General features: G+C 38.7%; 1 protein-coding gene and 1 long non-coding RNA gene across 9 annotated transcripts in view; one reads left to right on the top strand and one right to left on the bottom strand.

Moving 5' to 3' along the window:
* LOC129251258 (myb-like protein AA) overlaps positions 1-24,561 on the bottom strand; it is a 78,838-nt gene extending 54,277 nt beyond the window's left edge. Inside the window, exons 1-2 of one of the 8 annotated variants that reach the window (XM_054890618.1) lie at positions 24,272-24,561; positions 23,905-24,089 (exon numbers count right to left, since the gene is read on the bottom strand). Coding sequence is in view for 4 of the 8 variants with exons in the window: in XM_054890614.1 (XP_054746589.1) it covers positions 24,057-24,139 (83 nt within the window). In the remaining 4 variants the exon portion in view is untranslated. The other 7 variants (XM_054890616.1, XM_054890622.1, XM_054890619.1 and 4 more) reach the window with 7 other exon arrangements.
* Positions 7,615-9,347, top strand: LOC129251259 (uncharacterized). The gene is made up of 3 exons (XR_008582944.1): positions 7,615-7,817; positions 7,875-8,261; positions 8,319-9,347. It is a non-coding gene; the product is annotated as an uncharacterized LOC129251259 (long non-coding RNA).
* Positions 24,562-24,828: the final 267 nt, after the last annotated feature.

Below are 24,828 nucleotides of genomic sequence, written 5' to 3'. Positions count from 1 at the left end.
TTTTGTTTTTTGGAAAATAAAAAGTTTTCAAATACTTTTTTGCAATTGTTTCTGCATGAAGTCGTTCGTGTAGGTAATAACGATCATTTTGAATCCAGAATCATTAAAATCGGTTCATTTTTGTCTAAGTTATGAGCATTTAAAAAGAAAAATTTCTTATATAATAAAAAACGACACGGCAAGAAAATCATGCTCTGCATTTGGTGGGATCAGGTCGGCGTCGTATATTTTGAGCTGCTCCAACCGGGCGAAACAATCACGGGGGATCGTTACCGACTGCAATTGATGCGTTTAAGCCGGGCATTGAAAGAAAAACGGCCGGAAACGGTAAAAAGGCACGACAAGGTTATTTTGCAACATGACAACGCTCGGCCGCATGTTGCTCAACCTGTTAAAAAATACCTTGGAACTCTTGGCTGGGAAGTGTTACCCCACCCGCCGTATAGTCCAGACATAGCTCCCTCCGATTATCATTTGTTCCGGCATATGAGTCTCGATTTGGCGGACCAGCGGTTCTCCTCGTACGAGGCTACCAAAATATGGGTTGAGTTATGGATAGCCAAGCACCGGCCAGAATTTTGGAGAAACGGCATCCGGAAATTGCCCGAAAGATGGGCGAAAGTTGTAGCTAGCGATGGCCAATACTTCGAATAAAATATTTTGTACCGTTTTTTCACAATAAAGCCCCAAATCTTCGAAAAAAACCTTTAAAACTAATTCAACCTCCCAATACAAAGCGGACTAGTACAACGTGATGAGAATGTAGAAAACAGTGGAGAGGTATCAGCAAATAAAAAAAGAAAGATTTGCGCGATTTGTCCATCATCCAAACGTCGAATGACCAAATCTTCATGCGCCGAATGTCAAAAAAACTTGTGTGGGGAGCATAAAATTGACCTCTGTGCCTGATGTGCAAAATAAAGTTAAAGACTTATAAAACAGATTTTTATTTTTAGTTTTAAGCATAAAATGTACCTTTTCAAAGTATTAATGAATTTTAATTTGATTAATATTACTTTTTTCTTGAAATTTGTCAGAGCTATCAGCAAAAAGAAAAATTTTTATTGAAAAGAAATATTTTTAATTTTAAGTTTCATATTACATATATTAAAATAACTCAACGAGCATTAAAACTTATATTTTATTCCTTTTGACTGTAGGTACAATCTGAAGAAAGCTTAAAAAGAGTTTTCGTCGTTTCGACGAAGAATGTCTTTAGTGTACTAAAATTATGAATGTCCTTCTAGAGTTAATCAATTTAAAAATATTTATGAGGTGTACGCAGACTTTATGGGATATGTGTACATATCTACATACATCTACAGTAATTGACCATCTCTTAGTCTAGTATTAGCTGTTAATACAATTGTCAATTAACAGCTAATTTCGATAAATTTCCGATAAAAATTAGGCGAAGTCTACGATTTGTAATTACCAAGGAAATTGCGTCTCAACTACTTACAATTGAGGTAATTCGCTCTCAAAATTTTGTATGACGAATTACATAATCCGTAGAATAATTGCTGATAGCTGAAATAATATGCCGAAAAACAATGTAATATAGGAACACAACTTACCTATGCGTTAGAAGCTTCATACCAATGAGAGAATCGGGGTTTACGGTACATATATATATTATATATGTGTTTATTTATCGGGAGTTTCCTTAAGAGCTTGGGAACTTAGAATGATGATAAAAAACAGAAATATTGTTAGAATGATTTTTATTATTATATTCTGGTGGATAATTTTATAGTATTTGTAACGACTCACACTTACACCGTAAATATTTATTCGACAACCAATTTATGAATGTACAAGTAAATCCTCCTTCTACTCAAATATGAAGGAGACGGTATCAATAAAACGGTCCGCGGATGACATATGGCAAAAATAAATTTTTGGTTTTTTGGTAAGACTGTTATAAGCTTACAAGGCAAATCGTTCCGCAAGCACCGTATTCGCCTGATATGGCTCCATGTGACTTTTACCTGTTTCCCAAGTTCAAGTTGCCGCTCCGTGGAAAACATTTTGAGACAATTGAAGTCATAAAAGAGAATTCGAAGATCACACTCGAGCTTGACTTGTTTACAGTAGTACAGAAAACAAACTATGTGACATATCACGCTGAAATTTGCCATGTAAGCTTATAACAGACCTACCAAAAAACAAAAAATTTATTTCTGCCATATGTCATCCGCGGACCTTTTTATTGATACCGTCTCGTTCATATTTGAGCAGAAGGTATATTTATATCCTACAAATTCTGTTTAACTGCCTTGCTCCCGTTGCTGTCAGAGCACACCGCGTTTTTCCCAGAGCCAACTGCGTTGCCAGATCTCCACATCCCTCCTATATTTTACAGAGTCATCTTCAACGGTGGATTAGCCTCCTGCTCTGCTGCATCTTTACCAACTCCTGTCGTGTCCGGCTCAGGTAGCTTCTTTAAATGGCTCACGTTTCGCCTTAACTCTTTACCACCTCCACGCACTACAACATCATTTCCTGTTCGTTTGGTAACCTCGAATTCTTGTGGATTAAAAGTCGTCGATAACTTGTTTGAAGTCATTACGTACCAGCACCTTGTCCCCAACCGAAACTCCACTTTCTTTAGCTCCACAGTCCTCATCCCCTTTCCTCCTCCCTTTTTCTTTATTGGGCAAATCTAGGTCTCTGGCTTCTGAATCTAAGGCAGGTGCTTCAATGTCTCTTAAGGATGGGATTTTATCTCGTATACACCTGTTAAATAACATTTCTGATGGCCATTTTCCCGTTGTACCGTGTGGAGTTACATTGTACATAAGAATAAACTTTTGGAGTTCTTTCGTATAGTTTGCTCTCTGTGCATTGGCGCTTTGCAGGCGCTTAAGTAATGACCTATTTAAGTTCTCTACCTCCCCGTTTGCTTGTGGCCAGTACGGTGGAGATGTTATCAGCTCAATCGCATTTTCTGAACAATAACTCTTGAACTCCTCACTTACAACTGGCGACCATTATCCGCAGTAATGGACTTTGGGTATCCAAGTCTTGAAAATATTTCGTCTAGAAAATTTATTATGGCTGTCGAAGTTATTCTTTTCAGAAGTTTTACTTCATAATATCGCGAATAATAGTCAATGGCAACGAAAATATGCTCATGATTTGGTAAAGGGCCTAGCAAATCCATTGCGACTGCCAACCATGGACGCTCTGGCAAGGCGCGCCTGTTCATTGGAGCTGGATTGTTGGGTCTTGATACTAGCAAACAACTACGACAATTCTTGACGAATTTTTCAACATCTCGGTCGATTAGAGACCACCAAACTTTGGACCGAACTCTTCTCTTCATCACTGTCTCCCCGGGGTGACCCTCATGAGCTAGTTCAAGAACGCGAGCCCTCAATGACATGGGTATAACAATCTTTGTTCCTCGCAGAAGTATATCTCCAACTGTGCACAATTCCAACCGATAAGGAAAAAACTTATTTATAGGCTCACCACCCCAGGTATCTTCTTTGACATTGCTTATTGCTTCCAATAGTTCAGGATCTGATGAATTACCTTTACATATCTCCAAAATTGTGAGGGCTCGCGGAACCGATTTTTCGATAATGGCGCAAATACTCTGTTCTCCGTATTGATCGAATGTGTTCGAAAGTTTCCCTACATATAGTCTCGAAAATGTGTCAGCAATATTGTATTTTCCCGGGCGGTAAACTATTTTAAATTTAAACGATTGCAACCGGAGAACCCAGCGCTCTATTCTTGCTGGGGGCCTCGTTGTAGTTTTGAAAATTGCTTCCAGCGGCTTGTGGTCGGTAACGAGTTCGAAGTCTATGCCTGCCAGGCAATAATAAAACCTCTCAACTGACCAGACCAACGCTAAGCTTTCTTTCTCAGTCTGCGAATATCGGCGTCCCACTTCAGAGAGCGACTTACTGGCAAATGAAATTAATTGAGGTGACTAAATTCTAAATTGCAGGAGAATTGCTCCTAACGCCACTGGGCTTGCATCAGCTATTACCTGAGTACGTCTCTTCGGATCAAAATATGACAATATCGGGATTTTTGCAAGGCTATGCTTTAACTTTTCAAACGCGCTATCTTGTTGTGGACCCCAAACAAATTTTACGTCCTTTTTCACCAGGTTCCCCACTGACTCAGTGGTGTCAGCCAAGTCTGGCAGAAATTTCCCAAGGTACGTTACCAGACCTAAGAAACTTCTGACCTCCTTACTAGAGGGCGCGCGAAAATTTACAACTGCTTCAACTTTCTCCGGGTCCGGGTCGATACCTTCAGCCGATAAGACGTGTACCAAAAATTTCAATTTTTGTGCTTTCCAGATACATTTAGAATTATTAAGCTCTATGTTAAATTCCCCAAAAACTTTTAAGACGCCTTTTAAGTTTATCTCGAGCTCGGTCTCTGTTTCACCATATACAATAATATCATCTAGGTAGTTAAGGGCGTTTTTCTGCCCGGCTAATATATTTTCCATAGTTCGCTGAAAAATCTCAGGAGCCGAATTCCCCCCAAACAAAAGTCTCTTGTATCTGAAAAGGCCCCTAGTTGTAATGAAAGTGGTTATCTCCCGATTACTCTCATCTAATTCTAACTGGTGGTAGGCGTTCTTAAGGTCTAACCTAGAGAAATACTTTGCTCTTTTGAGTTGTGTCATAAATGAATCAAACGTTGGTAACGGGTAATTTTCCCTTAGGATGGCTTTATTTGCACGACGCATGTCTATGCATAGACGAATGTCACCATCTTCTTTAAATACAATTACCACGGGCGAAATCCATGCACTTGAGCCTGTTACAGATTGAATAATATCTTGTGCCAAAGCTTCTCGCAACTTCTGATCCACTTTTTCTTCCAACGCAGATGGAATTCGCCTGAGTGGTTGTTGTACTGGTTTCACCGACTCGTCGATGGTCAACGATATCTGTATTCCTTTTACTTTCGGAAAAGGAACCACATTGTTAACAGCATTTACCTCTATGCCTAGACTTAAAACCTTTAGTTTTATAGCCGTATCTCTACCTAGCAATGATTGTCTACCACTCTCAATAACATAGAATGAAGAAATCGTATTTGAGTTTAAATCGGTACCAATAACAGACTCGAATACCAGTTTTACTTTCAGCAGGTCGCTTCCTGCGTACGCTCGAAATTGTATATCTGATTCGCCTCGGATATTCCATATTGTGGCATTTTTATTACACAAATAGTTCCAATCCTTTTCCGTGAGTAAATTGAACCGCGAGCCAGAGTCTATTAACATCGAAATTTCCTGACCACCAACGAAACAATCCATAAGTTTATTCGACCTTCCAATGGTGTCATCTGATACTTTAACACAATCAAATTCATGAAGTCTGCTATGATCGCAATGCTGTTTACATTTTTCGGCAACGAAGTGGATTTTGGTTGCGTCATTTCTTTTCCTCTTTACATTATTGCCGTTTTCATCATTTTGTTTCCGTTTGTGAGCCCTTGTCTTGCACATTCTAGCAAAATAGCCTACAAAATTACATTTGTTACATTTAACTTTTTTGGCTGGACACCCAACGCTGTCATTCGTATGCCCTTGTCGACGACACCTGCTACATTCTGCATCCGTTTTCTTATCTGGGACCACCGGAGTAATTTTGTTAATGCTTTCTGGTTGCGAAGGCAATACCATAGTTTCTGATTGGGTTTTAATCTGCTCATACACCTGGTACATGTCAATTATTTCATCCAAAGAATATTCCTTTTCTAGCAGCTGTTTCCTAAGCTCAGTAGTCGCCCACGCGTCTATTACTTTATCTTTCAAGTTAATTTGAACTACCTCTTCTTTCGCTTCCCCAAATTGACACTTAGCGGCTTGATTTCGTAGTCTGAGTATAAATTTGCTAAGATTCTCTTCCTCCTCAGGTTTTAGCGCCCGAAATAAGTGGCGTTCAAAGGTGGAGTTCCTCTTAGGAGAGAAATGCTGGTTCAATTTGTCAACTAAAATTTTAAACACATCGATCCCCTCCTTTGCATCTACAAGCGCACCAGGTATATTGTAAACCACTTCTTGAAGTTGCATTCCCTCTAAATGTAACAGCTTGTTCTTCCTTTTCACGGGATCTTGTACGTCTTCGGCTTCCAGGTATAAACAGAAAGCGCGGTGCCACTTTTCCCATTCCGATCTGATAAGTGCTTTGTCAATTGCATTGCACAAAAATGGTGTTATTCCAGTTGCGTTCATCATTTTGCTTTTTTCCAATATGCTTGGGTACTTAAATCACTGTATTGCTATGCTGCAAATTCCTATTTCTGCCGATAGAAGAAAGCAAATATTATTTCCTTTCCTAGTAGCAGCCAACGCGTTTTTATTACAATTCTAATTTAATCTTCTCTCATTCTTTTTCTTTATTTTTTTTTTTTAGCTCACCTTCACACATTCATACAAGGCGAGTTCGCTCCAGCTGATAGCAAACATATTAAGCGAAATTCATTAAGTTGTAATTCGCCTCAACATAACATTTGTTCGTATTTCCTTATTTTTCTTTCGAAACCCAAAGTCAAAACCAATTGCTATTACAATAACAGCTTGTGCAGTGAATTCGCCCTGTATTTAAGTATACCAGTTGCTTTGTTTGTTGGCGTTTAATTTCTATGCCATTTGTGTCGCTCGCCGGCATATTTCCACATGCCAGTTGCTTTGGTTGTTGGCGTTTAATTTTCATGCCATTTGTGTTGCTCGCCCGCATATCTCTCTATTTGCCAGTTGCTTTGGTTATCTGCGTATTTTATGTCAACTGTGGTGCTTGCTGGCATATTTTTTGTATGCCAGTTGCTCTTTTCTTTTTTTTTTTTGATATACGTATATATGCTGTTTTTATTATTATTTGTTTCCCAAATTTATCCCGTCGCCAATGTAACGACTCACACTTACACTGTAAATATTTATTTGACAACCAATTTATGAATGTACAAGTAAATCCTCGGGGAGAACATACTTATGTTTATATCCTACAAATTCTGTTTAACTGCCTTGCTCCCGTTGCTGTCAGAGCCAACCGCGTTTTTCCCAGAGCCAACTGCGTTGCCAGATCTCCACAGCATTTATTTTTTTAACATGTTTGCCGCGACTACGAATTGCATGGTCCCTTAGATCACTCCAATTTTTGACTACTTTTTGCTATGAAAAAGTGGTGGCTTGAATATTGCAATCAATCAATTGTAAGCGTTCTGTATGGCAAGTTGCACCGTCTTGTTGAAACCAAATGTCGTCGATGTTTAGCCGGTTAATTTTTGGAAACAAAAATCCAATCAGCATCGCTCTATAGCGCTTGTCATGCATCGTAACGGCAGCTCCTTTTTCATTTCGAAAGAAATTAGGACCGATCATGCCGCCAGTGGTCTACGAACTTCGCGAACAGATTTATTTTTTTGAAAGGAAATTTCCACAATTTGGAGGCATTTTTTTGGCGTTACTTACCAAACCTTACTGAACAGAAATATCAACACAGTGTGGCATTCTCAGCTATCTATTCAAAGTTATCGATATCGATAGTTCTCATGCAGCTTCACAAACACCCGGTATATTTAGATTTAGGTATAACTTTATTTAGATATCCTGACAAATCAAATTTTAATATTTAAGGTTACTGATATCTCACTCTTGCTCTGAAAGAGCCGACATGAAAGCGCGATGAAGGCACATTTTTCGTTCTCTGCGTAACGCTGTCGAAGAAGAAATCGGATTTCGAAGAGCCCGAAAGATTAGTTCGAATGACGAGGAGTGTCACGCTGCCGCGGAAAAAAACTCGCTACCTGTAGAGCAACAAGGCATCGGACGCAATGTGAGCTATGTGGAATCGCTACCATGAGTTGAGAAAGGAAAATAAATTTATTTTCAGCAAAAAGAAACGAGAGGCGAAAATACGAAAGTGGGAAAGGCGTACTGATCGACGGGAAAAAAGTCCAAAAGTTCTACCAGAAAGTTCGGCGATTTAAAGAAGGATTCAAGACCGGGGCGTTTTCCTGTAAGAACAAAAAGGGCGATCTGGTAACTGACGCACAGAGCATACTTAAATTATGGAGGTAGGACTTCGCAAACTTGCTGAATAGTGACAACTGTAAATATCACACACAATATGGAAATCCCGATCCCCCAGTCGTTGACGATGGAACTGTCATTTCACTACCCGACCATGACGAGGAGCGAAGGGAAGCTGGTAAGATGCATGCATCAGCTCCTATGCAAAATATGGTCAGATATAGTCAACGTAACAGTTGATTGAAATGTAAGTCTGCTCTGCCTAATCCATAAGAAGAGTGATCTTGCAATCTAATTACCGCAGGATTCATCCGTATTGTGCGAAAGACTGAAGCCCACCATCAATCAAGTGATTGGATTTTATCAGTGTGGTTTTACACCTGGAAAATCTACAATTTGCCAAGTGTTGAAAAAGGCCCATGAAAGGAGAATCGATACACACCATATTTTTGTCGATTTTAAACTGGCATTCGGAAGCATCAAAAGGAGTTACCTATATGTCGCGATATCTGAGTTTAGTACCCTCACAAAACTAATACGGCTGTGCAAGATGACTTTGATCAATACCAGCAACGCCGTCAACATTGGCAAGGTCTGCTGTCATCAAACAAACCGTCGTGCAGTCGCGTTTCGGCACTTACGCCACTGTTGACAGCTATGATTTTGATGTAAGACTGAATCGATAATAATGCCAATCTTGAAATGCAATGGAGAATATCTCTGGCCTGCAAGTGTATGAGTGAGTAGGACTGGGAAGTCAATCGAGTATTAAAATCCTCTGAATGAACACATATACTACTTTATAAGCCTCTCATTATGCCCGTCCCATTACAAGGTGCAAAAGCTTGAGCGATATCAACATCTGATGAGGCGTCTTTGGAGTATTTTTGAAGAAGATTTTTGACCTTTGCCTGTTGACGATGGCGAGTATCGAAGGCAACGGAGCAATCAGCTGAATGAGCTTTACATAGACATAGAACAGTAAATAAAGGTCCAGCGAGGGAGCTCATGTTGTCCGAATGGATGCAAACGAAAAAACGTTTATTTTGCTGTCAGCATTTAACCTAAACACCATGGGCTATTTGTTATGTTATAAAAATTGCAATATTTTCTGTATTTGTTTATACTTATGTTTTTCGTGTTCATTACTTTATTATTATTATTATTATTGTTATTATTCCCACGCCACCCCGCATACCGTGCGAGGCGGAGTCAATTTTCACACATTCGGGATGCAAGTCGTGTCGGTACTAAGTATTTGTCTTTTGTATTATATTTTGTATTATTTTATTGTTATTTATGTCAAAGTGTTTTCGTTTTTTATTACTACGTGTTTAAAAAGGACCTAACTATATTGCATGTTTTTATTATCACTGCTTTTTGAATATTAGCGTGAATTTTTTTGTCAATGGATATTAATTTTATTGAATTGAATATTGCAGAAGTTGCAGAGATGAGGAAGAGGAAGAAACAGTTGAGCACTTCCTTTGCAATTGTCCAGCCCTAGCTAAAATCAGAGCAGGTTGTCTAGGTAAATACTTTTTTAATTCTCTTACAGAACTATCTGGCGTGGGGTTGGCATCAATACTACGCTTCATAAGAGCCACGAAATGGTTCCACGAAGGAAGATAAATGAGGTTCCCGTGTAGCAAAGTGGTATCACAACGGACCGGTAAGGTCTAAGTGAGTTGGTCGTGCAGACCGACTACCACCATAACCTAACCTAACCTTATTAATTTTAAATATTCTATAAAAGTTTTATGCAGTATTCCCGTATTTGAGATTATGAGTGGTATGATACTCACTTCGTTTTGTTTCCATATTGTTTTATTTGCTCTGCTAAATCTGCGTATTTTTCTATTTTTTCAATGTATGTGCTGTGTATGTTGGTATCATTTGGTACGCTTATTTCAAGCAATTGGGTGGTATTGTCTTTTTTATTGATTATTGTAATATCTGGTCTATTGCATGCTAATGTTTTATCAGACTAAATCGATCTATCCCAGTAGATTTTGTATGTATCGTTTTCAATTATTGGGCAACCTCAATTATGTGTGGGTGTTTCCCATGGAGTTGTTTTTGTTTCCATATTTCTTTAATTTCTTCTATGGTCGGTGTACATCTGATGTGGTTGCGATGATGTAGATTAAGAGGAGTTAGGTTATGGTCTGCCTGGGTTATTGCTGTGTGAAGGGTTGTGGTTTGTGAGTAAAAATATGTTCTGAGATTTAGTAATTGGTTGATATGTAACTGCTGGATATCTATTAGCCCCCTCCCTCCTTCTCTTCGGGGTATTGTTATTTCTTCTTTGCATGCATGTGGGTGGTGTTTTTGATATTTTGTAAGCTTTGTTCTTGTGGCTATTTTTAGATTTTCTATATCTGTGTCACTCCATTTGATGATGCCAAATGAGTATGTTAGTAGTGGTACAGCATACGTATTAAAAAGGTCTTTGTGATTTACTTAAGCCGTGTTAGATATGCATTTGTGATTTCTTTTTTGATTGTGGTGTGGTCTATTTTGATGCTTTGATGAAAACCTAGGTATTTGTAATGTTCTTTTTCTTCCATGTTTTGTAATATTTCGTTATTTAGTATTTCTATTGTATTGAGGATTCAAACATATGCAGAACCATAACGCACTTAGGGAATCTTCCTGAAAGATTCCCGTGTTTATTGCTATATTATATGTGATGATATTTTCTAAGTGAGTTTGGAGGTAAATGTTGATTACCCAGTTTGCCATATTTTTTTGAAGAAAAAGTAAGTAACTGGGTTGTATTTTGTATATTTTTAGACTTTTATTAGCCAGCTGTGCGGTATTTTATCAAATGCTTTTTTGTAATCTATATAGCATGTGTGGAGATTTCTTTGATCTTTTATTGCTTGCTGTGTGATGATTTGAACTATTATGAGCTGTTCTTTGCATCCTTGGCTATATTTTCCGAAAACTTTTTGTTCATTTGTTAGTATGTTATTGTCTATGAGGTGTATGTATATTTTGTGTGATATGAGTGATGTTATGATTTTGTAGAGAGTAGGGAGACATGTTACTGGTCTGTAGTTTGCTGGGTTATCGGTTTGGCTGTTTTTAGATTTAATGAACGATATGCTTTGTGTGAGAAATGATGGAAGGTGTAATGAATTTTGCAGTGTGCTGTTAATAAGTGTGAGAAGTTTGCAGTGTAAAGATGTTATTGACTTATACCAAAAGTTATGTATGTGGTTAATCTCTGGGAATTTACAGTTATGGGTGTTTCTGAGGGGTTGTTCCAATTCTGAAAGGGTTATTGTAATATTTTCCTGTTGTATAAGGTTTTGATATGTTTGTTCTTCTTGTTTTATCCAGGTGCTATTGTTGTTGTGTTGTGTGGAATGTGACCAGATATCTTGCCAGTATGTTTGCATTTCCTGTTTTGTTAGCGGGTTTGTACATAGTATTTTTGGTCTTGTGTTAGATGTTTGTAAAAAGTTTTTTCACTGTATTTAAATTGTGTGTTTTGTTTTATCTTTATTACCTTTGTATTTTAATTTTGAATAATTTCATTTAAATATAAATTTTGATTGTTTTCGCTTATTTATGTTTTTTATGCTGATTCTGCTTATTTTTATTATATGTAAGTGTATATGGGAGATATAAGGCTACTGGGCAACCGCGCAGTAAATACTAACTTCAATGGCGGTGTGGAAACTAAAAATTTCCAATTTTTGTTTAAAAAATACCCATTCAGTGTTTCTTCCGGTTGGCATTACTGACGAATGTTATAAAAATGCTCATTTTTCAGCGCTTTCACGAGAAAAAGAGTTTCGCATCTCATCATCTATGGTCTGAGCAACGACTGATTGAACGAATGATGGAATACGTATCAAATGAGCGGTCGAATGCCCGATGACGCGTCAGCCGGAGTTACTCTCAAAATGTTGACGCCGTAGATACACGGTGTACATAATACTAAAGGTGGCGTCTACTTAAGATTACTTAATTTTTCGACAATTTTGACAGCCGGTTGCCGTCATCTCTATAAAAAACCATCTCACGAAAAAATTATAAGACCAATTCCATTTCTTATATTATATTTTTATTACCAGTTTAGGGCCAACAATTTATGTTATTAATATTTAAACTTTTAATGATAAATGTTTGACAATTCGCAAAACTCAAATTAATTAGTAAGAAAAGTAAAATCTACAGAACGAAAAAAGTATAAGACCAATGTTATTATAATTCAAAAAAACAAATAGAATTCTTGAGTCTAGTTTATAATTTGGAGCTTAGTAATTTGTGTTGGAGCCTCCTTTGATTATAACTTGTTGAAGTCGTCGAGAAATCTATTTGATTAAGTTGTTTATAATATTTTGATCAATTTTGACCATCCGACAATAATGGCACTTCTAAGGGTTTTAGCACTATCACACTGTCTTCCATTTTGAGAAAGTATTGCCCATACATTTTCGATTGGGTTAGGGTCAAGAATGCAGTCAGGCTATTTAGAAATAGGTATTTTTTCGCTGACAACAACTCTTTTGTTGCTTTGGAAGCATGAATGGCATGCTGGAAAATCTATTCCTCATCGAAATGATGATTAAAAAAAGGATTAACAAAGCACGTCTAGAAGTTCTATATACTTGACACTATTCATTTTTGTGGATATGAATCATATACATAGGCGTTTTGCTTTTGTTAACTTTAGGTTTAGGTTCTCGTTTTACTTATTATAGACTACAATTCACTTGAAGTAATGCAAAACCCTAGTTTTGTTCTTTATAATCTTGACGCAATCTCTCTCATTGTAAGGTCACTCTCTCTCTATCTTTAAATTCAGGCAAAGCTCTTCCGCGCGGCATATTTCTTGTCTCTAAACCAAAACTACCACATAAATATTATAACGAGATAAAGCGATGAAAAGCACTTACATATAATACAATATAATAATTTTAACTAAATAAATTACATTGGAAATTTTTTTAATTAAAAGCAAACGCTTTTGGTCTTATAATTATTTCATTTTGCATAGAAGAAGAATTTGGGTGTTAAAAAAAATACTAGCAATAAATGCGGAATAATTTCCGTTATGAGGTAACCGTTTTAAACATGTAATGAAATAAATGATATTGGACTTTTTTTATTATTGCTTTAGAAAAAAATATAAGGCCAAGGTGATTATGACGATATCTACATAATCATCTTGGCTTTTTTTTTCGTGTGGTGTAAAACACAACGAATGAATGGTTTGGTAATATTGTAATTTTAATATTTGTGATTTTTAAATTAAATATTCTATAGATGGTTACCACTTGCACAGCTTACGATACGCTTTGTTGCGCTCGTGAAGAAGACTCTTTATGTAGCTATTAAATCAATGGTGGTTTCGAGCACTGTTAGATTTAATTTGAACTGTAGTTATTTTCCATAGGAGTGTCGTTTTGTTTATTAGATGAAGTAAAAAGTTCTGAATGTAAGTTATTGGTTTTAAGCATTATATGATCCTTGTTGCTGTTGTTGATGCAGTTCGCGCTGACGCAGTTGCTGTAGCATTCGCCGGTAAGCTTGGATTTATATGGCGTCGGAATACGCTGACGCGATCAGTTCACGCGCTTGCACACAGGCAGAATTGCTACGCCAAAGTCTCCTCTGTGGCGAGGGGTTTAATATGTCCACTTATTTGGCGTGGGAACACCCTAGCTCGAGCATTTCACGCGCTTACACTCTGGAAGAATTTCTTAGCCATCGTCTGCCCTGTGGTGTCACGGTGGCGACGGGCTTCATGTGTTAACTTGTATTTTTCTAGATATTTTTAAGGTGCCATATTTCATGCTCTATTGAATGTATCGACAGTGTTGTCGCAGCGTTCAGAAAAAGTGTATCACCGAAAAAACTTTTTAAGTACCAATTTGTAATAAAACTTTTAATTTATAAAGCGTTAGTTTGTATAGAAATCAAAGACAGAAGAAGATCCACTACAGTACATACTTCCGGTTGAAATTTCCATTTATAAGTTGCGTTCGAAGAAAATAACTTCAAAACCCGTACCATTAACACAATTTCAGTGAGTTCAAACTTCGCAGCAGGAAAATTTGAACAAGAGTACGAGGACTATAATTTTATTCGCCTAATCACAAGGAAAATACCATTAATAGTTGAGGCAATCAAGTTGAACGCGCGACCATGGACAGCAACGGACGTCTTTAAAATGTTGTAATCATAAATTTATGTTAAAACATCAGACGGACGGACAAAAGTTTTGACTGAACATATAAGAAAGTAGTTCATTCGAATGTAGTACGTTTTATTAAAGCGCAGCGGATTGGCCACATCATAAGAATGTCCAACGAAAGAATCCAAAAAAGGGTGTTTACTTTGCGTCCAATTGGAGGAAGAAAGAGAGGCCGACCAAGAAAGAGATGGCTTGATAACGTAGAAACAGACGTAAAAGCGATGGACGTTTGTAATTGGAGAAATGAGGCAAGAGAGAGACTGAATTGGAGGAGGATTGCTAATGAAGCTACCATAGACTCTGAAGCTAAGATAAAGAGAGAGAGGGAGAGAGTCTCATCCGATTTCAGTAATATTTATGTCGAATATAAATAAAGTGGCAAGCAATACATGTACCAAGCTCAGGCAAGTTTTATTAAATCGTCATCAATTTCCAAAACTTTAGTTACGTCATACATATGTATGTATATATTTCTTTAGGCTCATTATTTCTACCACATATGAATAATTTGCTGTTTTTAATTCCATTTTCAGTACCAAACTACATTAGACAAAAAGTAATATATTTCATTGAAATTTATTAATTTTTGTCCGAATTATGGTGCGCTAAGGACGTTTTCATGGTTCCATGTGTACAAGTCCACGCAAGTGGGGAAAGTTACTGACTGCCATTCACTTGGGAGTGGCCAGGACGATTCTTCTGCATATGGTTCAAGCAGCTCACAACGTCCGGGATTAGTCCACGTATCCTCTGGTTAGCTTCCGAACACCCGTTCGGGACTGAGCTAAAGTGAGAAGGCGAAACATTCCAGGATAGCTGGTTGTGCGCTGGGTTTGAGACCCGCCACTTAAACATCCCCCCCTAAAGATTCCTTCTATGAGCGCTTGAAAAGTTCCTATGAGCGCTGCCCTCGCCACGACATAAATATCGTGCTTGGCGACTTCATCGCCAGGGTGGGTAAGGAGGGAATTTTTGGTCCCACAGTCGGAAAATTCAGCCTGCACAACGAAACATCCGGTAACGGACAGAGGCTGATCGACTTCGCCGGGGCCCGAAACATGATAGTCTGCAGCACCAGATTCCAGCATAAAAAGATACACCAAGCTACCTGGCTGTCTCCTGATCGAAAAACGCGAAACCAGATCGATCATGTTATGATAGATGGTAGACACGCTTCTAGTGTTTTATATGTATGTACGATTCGAGGACCCAACATCGACTCGGATCATTACCTTCTTGCAGCCAAACTACGCACACGCCTCTATGCAGCGAAATGCGTACATCTAACTACGCAAAGAATGTTCACCATCGAAAAGCTGTACTCACAACAGACAGCCAGAAGATTCGCCACCAATGGAGCAACATTTCTCGTTCTCTACGTACCACCGTCGAAGAATAAATCGGATTCCGGCGGGCCCGAAAATAAAGTTGGTGCGACGAGGAATATAATGCTGCTGTAACAAGAAAAGATGCCGCCTATAGAGCCACGCTGCGATCGGGCGCAACGCGAGCCATCTGGGATCGCTACAGAGAGCTAAGAAAGGAAGAGAGACGTATTATTCGAAAGAAGAAACGAGAGGCCGAAATACGTGAGGGCGAAGAGCTTGAACTGCTGGCCAATAGGAACAACACCCGAACATTCTATCAGAAAATTCGGAGGCTTACAGAAGGTTTTAAGATCGGGGCGTTTTCCTGTAAGAACAAAAACGGCGATCTGGTGACCGACATCCAGAGCATTCTTAAATTATGGAGGGAACACTTCTCGAACCTGTTAAACAGTGACAGCTGCGCATGTCATAGAGAATGTGAAAATCCCGATACCCCAATCGTTGAAGACGGAATTGTCGTTCCGCTACCCGATCATGACGAGGTGGGAATAGCAATAACGCGGATAAAGAACAATAAAGCCGCAGGCACCGACAGACTGCCGACTGAGCTATTCAAGCATAGCGGCGAGGAGCTGGCAAGGTGCATGCATCAGCTCCTATGCAAAATATGGTCGGATGAAAGCATGCCTGCCGATTGGAATTTAAGTGTGCTCTGCCCAATCCATAAGAAGGGGGATCCTGCAATTTGTGCCAATTACCGCGGGATTAGTCTTCTAAATATCGCCTATAAGGTTCTAGCGAGCGTATTGTGTGAAAGGCTGAAGCCCACCGTCAACCAACTGGTTGCACCTTATCAGTGTTGCTTTAGACCTGGAAAGTCTACCATCGACCAAATATTTACAATACGCTAAATCTTGGAAAAGACCCACGAAACGAGAATCGACACACACCATCTTTTCGTCGATTTCAAAGCTGTATTCGACAGTACGGAAAGGAGTTACTTGTTTGCCGCGATGTCTGAGTTTGGTATCCCCACAAAACTAATACGGCAATGCAAGATGACATTGCTCAACACCAGCAGCGCCGCCAGAATTGGGAAGGACCTCTCCGAGCCGTTTGATACCAAACGAGGTTTCAGGCAGGGTGACTCGCTGTCGTGTGACTTCTTCAACCTGATGTTGGAGAGCATCGTAAGAGCCGCAGAACTTAATCGCTCAGGCACAATATTTTATAAGAGCGCACAATTGTTGGCGTATGCTGCTGATATAGATATCATCGGTCCTAACAACCGCGCTGTTAGTTCTGCCTTCTCCAAACTGGATAAAGAGGCAAAGCGAATGGTTTTGCTGGTAAACGAGGACAAAACGAAGTATCTCCTGTCTTCAAAAAAAACAGTCGGCGCACTAGCATATCGGCACCCACGTCACTGTTGACAGTTATAATTTTGAGGTTGTAAAAGACTTCGTGTATTTAGAAACCAGCATTAACACCGATAACAATGTCAGCCTTGAAATCCAACGTAGAATCTCTCTTGCCAACAAGTGCTACTTTGGACTAAGTAGGCAACTGAGCAATAAAATCCTCTCTCGATGAACAAAACTCTACAAGACTCTCATCATGCCCGTCCTAACGTATGGCGCAGAAGCTTGGACGATGACAACATCCGATGAAGCGACGCTTGGAGTGTTTGAGAGAAAGCTCCTGAGGAAGGTTTTTGGACCTTTGCACGTTGGCAACGGTGAATATCGCAGACGATGGAACGATGAGCTGTATGAGCTTTACGACGACATAGACATCGGGCAGCGAAAGAAGATCCAGCGGCTACGTTGGCTGTGCCATGTCGTCCGTATGGATACAAACGCTCTGGCTTTGAAAGTATTAGATGCGGTACAAGCTGGTGGTAGCAGAGGAAGAGGAAGGCCTCCTCTGCGTTGGAAAGATCAGGTGGAGAAGGACTTGGCTTCACTTGGTGTGTCCAATTATATAACCATAGGATTTCTATAAATATTTCGACGCCAGTGCCACCTGGAGAATAAAGCTTTCTGGATAGAAATGTATATATTTATACTAAAATAAGAATTTTAATATATATGGACCCACACCTTATTCAGAAAACTCATTCCCATTTGGGCTGGCAATTGGGGCATGAAAAACACTGTCATGGACCAGCACACAAACTAAGAACTACCTACAACGCACATGCTGAGTAGTCTTCCTACGATTCCGGGTAAGTCCTTAGGCTAGCTAGCAGTCGTATTGACGCCAGCAAATTTGTCAGCCCTTCAGTGTAGTGCGGCTACCAGTGGGACCAGTGACCCTTTCTCAGCACCGTCATGTCTCTGTTGTTTTTGGGTTGCCGATAGCCGGGCGAGGGAGAAGAGAAACTCCCTGGGGCTGATTTTTCCTCCACCTTTAAAACAAAAAAACGGACTGCAAACAACCATCGCTGGCTTCACAAGGTGCTTCGTCGGAAGTATCTTGTTCAGGGCCTATTTTGAGAAAGATCGTCGCATCCAAGAAAGTCGGGATTAGATCACATGATTTTCCGGAGGGCATTTGGTCTACGGAGGAAATCTGCAAGGTACAAAAATACATTCTGTAGCCATTTTCAGACTACAATTTCAAGCCTGGATGGCTAGTTTAGTTCTGAATTTTTTGGCTACGGAATCTACACCAACTCGAAAAACATGGGAAGGAGCCAATCTGAAGGTTGTAGATGAGACAGAAGTGCCAAGGACTACAATCCTTGTTGGCTAATTCTCAAGTTCAGCTGGTCTAACGTGCGAATTTTGGGACAAATAGAGTCTTGAAATCGGAATTTTGTGTCAATGAATGTCGAGTACTCCACTGCCTTCTAAAAGGTGAACTGGTGGAACTCGAAATTGCTCTGGACGCTAGTTCGGCTGAAAAAGTCGAAAAGCAAGGCAACAAGGTATTTCACGGCTTTGGCAGTGTCCTGCGCAGACCTAGGCTAAAATATGCTGACAGTGCGGCAAAGGTGCCGGATGATCAGCCATTAACATCCGCCGCGGCTTGAGCTCAGTTGAGCCTCCGGAAACGAAAAACGGGGCCCAAGCCAAGGGCGAGAAGTGGTAATACCAGTGCCAAGAAACCGTCCGCTTTTCCTGGTCCACTAAAAAATTGAAAAAACGAACACCCGGAGGCTGCGGAAGCAATACGGCGCAAAAAGGGTGGTAAGGTTCGGAAGTGCCAGTCTTGAAAATAATGTCCCAGGCTCCACCCCACAAACAATACAAACCTTGCAGGCAGTTTCGCTGTCTCCAAATAAATCTCTACCGGGCAGAAGGAGCCTAAATCAGGCTGGGTGCCATGGTGCAGAAACGTATCCGAACTTTGTGGCCATTTAGGAACCATGGGTCTCATATGGAAGCATCAAAGGTTTGCAAACCAAAGGTTGTAAGTTGATTTATGATACCAATATTGATCGGCCCAGAACGGCAATATTGATCGTAAAACATATTCAATTTCTTCAAATTCCAGAGCTCATACAACGTGATCTGTTGGCAGTACAGGCAGAAGTCCACAGTGCCCGAGGAAGAGGAGCGACTGTTCTGGCCTCACTATATCTTCCTATGCTGTTTATACGCGGTGAGTCACTTCTTGATTTTAGTACTACTAATAATATAATGGCAGCAAATAGAGGCGATGAGTCAACTTTTATAAATGTAATAATGTAGCGCTTCTATATCAAATAGCATTTCAAATTGAAGGACCATCGGTATATTCGATTCGATCTAATAGGGAAAGTTGAAGATATCTTTCAGATTAGAAATATCAGGAAGACTGATCGGAGACAATTCTACTTGGAACAAAATATTTGGGGTTCTGAGTAGAAGAGTTACTCAGCAACTTAATCTTGAAGTCAACAAACTGGAAAAGTTGGAAATTAAGCGTGCCAGGAATGCGCCTTGGTGGAGTAAAGAGTTGAAAGTTCTTCAGACGAAAGCCCGTCATCTTTTCAATAGCACCATGTCGACTGGAGAGTGGGACTCCTATAGAAGTGCCTTAATGGCGTACAATAAGGAGCTGAGAAAATCAGAGAGAGAATTTTGGAGGAAGCACTGTGCGGAGATTGAATATCATACAGCGGTTACAAGACTAAAAAAGTCACTCAATAAATACCACTTAAATGGCTTTTCTACTCTCAAGATGGCGGACGGAGAGTCTGGAGGAAACGAGACAGCTTTTGCTGGACTGTATCAGCGTAGTTGAGGACAGTGAAGACACCGGGGACATTCGGTTATTAATGCCCTTTACAGTGAACAAAACTAAATGGACGATCTCCACTTTTAGTCCATTTAAATCCCCAGGTGTTTATAATATACAGCCGTATGCGAATTAATTAGCACCGGTCTTAACATATATTTTCAGGATAAGCCTGGAATCGCGCATAGTGCCTGAAAATTGGAGTAAAGCTAGGGTAGCTATCACTCTGGAACCTGGCAAAAAGGCGAGCCACACCCTAAGAGCCTTTCGACCCATAAGCTTAACTTCTTTGCTACTCAAAGCCATGGAAAAAAGATTTGATCAACACATTAGAGACGCTTATCTTAAGGATTCGCTTCTGCATGTTTAAGAATGCGCTTACCAGTCAGGAAAGTCGACTGAGACTGCTATACATAGCCTTACGACTAAGATCGAAAAGGCGTTGGCTGGTAAAGAAATTGCCCTCTGTACATCGGTTGACATTAAGGGGTCTTTTGATACCGCTTCTTTCAGCTCTATTGAGGAAGGGATGGTTAAGAAGGAAGCAGATGGACTAATCATAGCATGGGTTGTCAACATACTGAAGAACAGGACAATAATCTTTGAAAATGAGCCGAAAAGATTATGTGTCAGGTTAACCAAAAATGCCCTCAAGGAGGTGCTTTATCACCGCTCCTTTGGCTATTGGTCATCGACTAGCTTCTACAAACTTGATGAAACCTTGACCTGGAAAAGTAATTTATTGCACATCACAAATAAAGCTTTGAGAGCAATATACACTTGCCAAAGGCTTTATGGTAAAACATGGGGTCCCTAGTTAAAGATGATGGCATGGTCTTATAAGACAATATTAGAGCCAATGATCAAATACGCCTCTTTAATATGGTGACCAAAATTAGACCAAATTAAGACTCATATGACACTCAACAAGTTATATATAATAACCTCTCTGAGAGTAATGGAAGCAATGGAAACTTGCTCTACAACGGCTTTAGGAATGGTCACTGGACTCATTCCACTCCACCTTGTAGCCAAATGGTCTACAGCGAGTGCAGTCCTTAGACTTCCTAATCTATTTCACCTTAAAGAGGGCAATCTTATAGGTCATGTAAGAATTCTGAGTTCCATCCTGAACCCCCCGTACCTGACGGTCTGTGACAAGATGGAAAGAAAACTATAATTGTCCAAGAATTTCAAGGTGGTCATCAGTGATCGCTCAGTGTGAAGAAACAATGAAATATCTTTAAAACAGGGCGCATAGATGTTGTTTACTGATGAGTCCAAAATGGAAGACGGCAGTGCCGGAGTTGGAATTATCGGACCAAATTTCAAGAAGGCGATTGCAATGGGAAAATAACTTCCATTTTCCAGGCGGAAGTCCACGCCTTAGAGCTATGTACCAGGGAGTGTCTTGGTAGAGGCACGCGTGGTATATATATCAACATTCTCTCTGCAAGTCAAGCAGCTCTAAAATCGCTAGATAGCTTCTAATTTCAATCAAGATAGGAATGTTTTAAAACTCTCCAAACTCTATCATTACGAAACTTTGTTACTCTTATGTAGGTATCGGAACATGATGGGCACGAAGGGAATGGAACACTGTGAAATAATTTTTTGGTTGTGTGTTTGATAAACAAATAAATAAATAAACATCTAAAGTGCCTTTTTACGTGAGGGGAAACAGCAAGGCTTAATCAAATACTGGAGAGCCCAAACGGGCAGTCGGCAATCGAAAATACTCATTGATCCAAACCGTTTAAAAGACGTTTAAACATCAGCAGAAAAGACAAAAACTCAACACTGAACTACTAAAAGGACATTGTAAGCTCAATTATCACATGAAAAAATTGGTGTGGCAGAAAATGATTGTTGTAGACTCATGTTCTATGCGACTGCCCAGCCGTGGCACAACGTAGATTAAATTCCTGGCAGAAATTAAGACAGAAGTTTTAAGACTTAGTCACTTTAGGTCGCAGTGCACAAATAGCCATTTCATAATAATAATTTAAGTAAAAGTGTGATCAAATTCTGTTCTCAAACTAAAAGTGTTCAAACGAATTGGCAAAGTAACAATATATGATTTTTTTATCATATATCGCGGCGGTTCTACAATTTTGTTATAATACCTACATATAGAAGGTGGTAGTTACCAGGTGTCAAAACTACTTTTTAAAAAGGGTTTTCCAATAGCAAGTGTTATTGGTGAATGGATTGCGCTGTCGGGAGATGATTAATGATTTTTTATGGCCGGAATTGGATGGGATTGATCTGGACAACATATATTTTCAACAAGACGGCGCCACGAAACCATTGATCTTTTACGGGGAAAGTTTCCGGAACATGTTATATCGCGAAGAGGTGATCACAATTGGCCACTGAGATCTTGTGATTTAACACTTTGTGACGTTTTTCTTTGGGACCACGTGATAAAGAAGATCTACGCCAACATCCCAGGGTCGATTCATGACCTCAAAGATGGAATTTGTGAGGATGTCGAAGGGAAGGCACTTTGCAATTCGGTTATGGAAAATTTCATGAAAAGGATATTGTCCTGTAAGCGTGGCCGTGGTCGTCATTTGCCTCATGCTATTTTCCACTATTAACGGCATACCTTCCTCTTTATAATGAAATAAACATCCGATCATATATATTAAAAAATAGCATTTTCCTTTGAATATCAAAATAACATCTCTTATTAGATAACCCTATAATTAAATTTTGAAAGGAATTATTACAAATTTGAAAGTTGTATTTAGTGGCATCTATTATCGGAGCAATACTGTACACTTTTCATCATAAACAATGTTTTTGGCCTGAAAAATCCAAAATGTATATAATTTTAATTATATAATTAAAATTAATGTATATAATTGGGTGTTTGGCCGAGCTCCTCCTCCTATTTATGGTGTGTGTCTTGATGATGTTCCCCAAATGAAGGGACCTTCAGTATCAAGCCGACTCCGAATTCCGAATGGTAGCCACGCACCAACCCATTCGGCTCCGGCGGCCGCCGTAAATTTAATTATGGTGTTGAAAATAAATTGTAAAATGTATAAAATAAATTATATGATAATGACGCTGCATTGCCGAGTCAAACAGTTGACAATATCTCTTTCGAACATATACATATGTATATGTATATACTGCTATAAAGAAATAGCATCACCGTTATTGGCAATATATTTTATTTACTTTTTTTTTGAGAGAAAGTGCATCATACACGAAATTACGCTCCTATACGACCGTGAATAAATGTTACTACCCTTACTTTAGACTCAAACAACAGGAGAATAGTACAGAGAAGAATGGAGGTTTTTTGTACCATGTGAAATGGCAGAATTTCTGAATGATTTCATAAACATTGATAAATAGGTAATTTAAACTTGTTGAAAATTTATAAAATTAAACGCATATGTTTGCATGCTTATGTATGTTACTTATTCGAGTATTAGACGTTTTGGTTTCCTCACTACACTAATGTTATTTTGACTGAAGCTGCATGTATTTATACGTATATATACGTCTACATATGAAGGAATAATAAGTAATTTATATATAATAATACGAATTATACAATATGAAAAGACAAGCAATTTATTAAAGTTTGAAATTTTAATCGTGACATACATCCTTCCATGTACATTGAAACTGTTTGCATATTTCTACATAAATATGCATATGTATAAACACCATTTCATCCCTTGTAGAAATAGGTGTGTATTATTTAATATATCAATAGATACCAGAAAGCAGGCATGCGCCTATCGGAATTTCATATTTAATCAATAAGAGTGTGTCTAATGCAATTTCAATATCTCTGAAGCTACATACATATATTGGAAAATAATATGCGCGCTTACTTATTAGCCGAATTGGAAATAAGTGGAAACTTATTTCGTCTGGTCATGCATTCATTCAACCAAATTTTTAAATAAATAATTGTATTTCATCAGACATAAGTGGTTGTAAATAATTTTATAGGATACATTTTTCATACGCAAATATACACAAGCTTTTTCTTATACAAGGTAGTGCAAAATTAATCATCCAATTTTGTTTTTCAATAACTTTTTTTTAAATAAAAAAAAAAAAATTTTTAGTGACAGAATCTTCCTTTTGACCTTTACGTGCTCCACTGCTTGTCTGTTTGTATACTGCAGCTGTCTAGTACACAAGTGGCATATATGATTGACTTACGACGCCATTTACAAAAGTTATAAATCTTCCGATAGGGTGATTAATTTTGATCCACTTTGTATATATCTTTAATTACTTTTCGGACCATTTAAACACTTCACATTTTCTGCTACAAAAAAAAAGGACACGTTGATGTAAATAAGATACATAAAACAGCATAAAATGTATTAAACATATTAAAATAGTACATTTCACTCCAATTTGAGATTTTTTGTAAGCTTAGTCAGTAATGTTCATTGCACTTATATAAATTTTACTGCATATGAATGCATTATTATAAAATATATTTACAGTTGTACTGGTTTTATTTATACAGATGTAATTTCATATATATGTAATTTATTTGTTGTCAACAAATTAACTGCACTTGTTTCATGTGTTCATTGAGCAAAACAAAAATTTGCCTTCCTACTTCGTTCATTTTTGAATTTTTACTGGTAGATGTTGTTGTTAACAATCAAGCGATCAACCATTTACTACACAAGTTAGCAACACAACAGAACACAATATTGCAAGAAGCAGCAGCAACAGCAGCGGCAGCGGCACTGCTACAGTATAGTTGTAACAGTGAGAGCAAACAAAGTTATACGTAACCCTAATCTCAGCCGCGGTTGCAACCACAACAGTTAGTCCGCACAGAAATCAACAATTTCATGCAACCATGTAGCGAATAAAAGCAGCAGGAACTGCTAGCGACAGACAAGATGGCAATCATACTCTTACACGCAAAAACAATAAAACTAAAAACAAACAACATTGACCGTACTAGTACTACTAGCCTATCAGTATACAGCAACACTGGAAGTCTCAAAAACAGCAACAGTAACAACTATAGCAATAACAACAGC

This window comes from Anastrepha obliqua, unplaced genomic scaffold (assembly GCF_027943255.1).
Source record: "Anastrepha obliqua isolate idAnaObli1 unplaced genomic scaffold, idAnaObli1_1.0 ptg000012l, whole genome shotgun sequence".
Taxonomy (NCBI): Eukaryota; Metazoa; Arthropoda; class Insecta; order Diptera; family Tephritidae; genus Anastrepha; species Anastrepha obliqua.
This window is presented reverse-complemented; position numbering and strand designations above follow the sequence as displayed.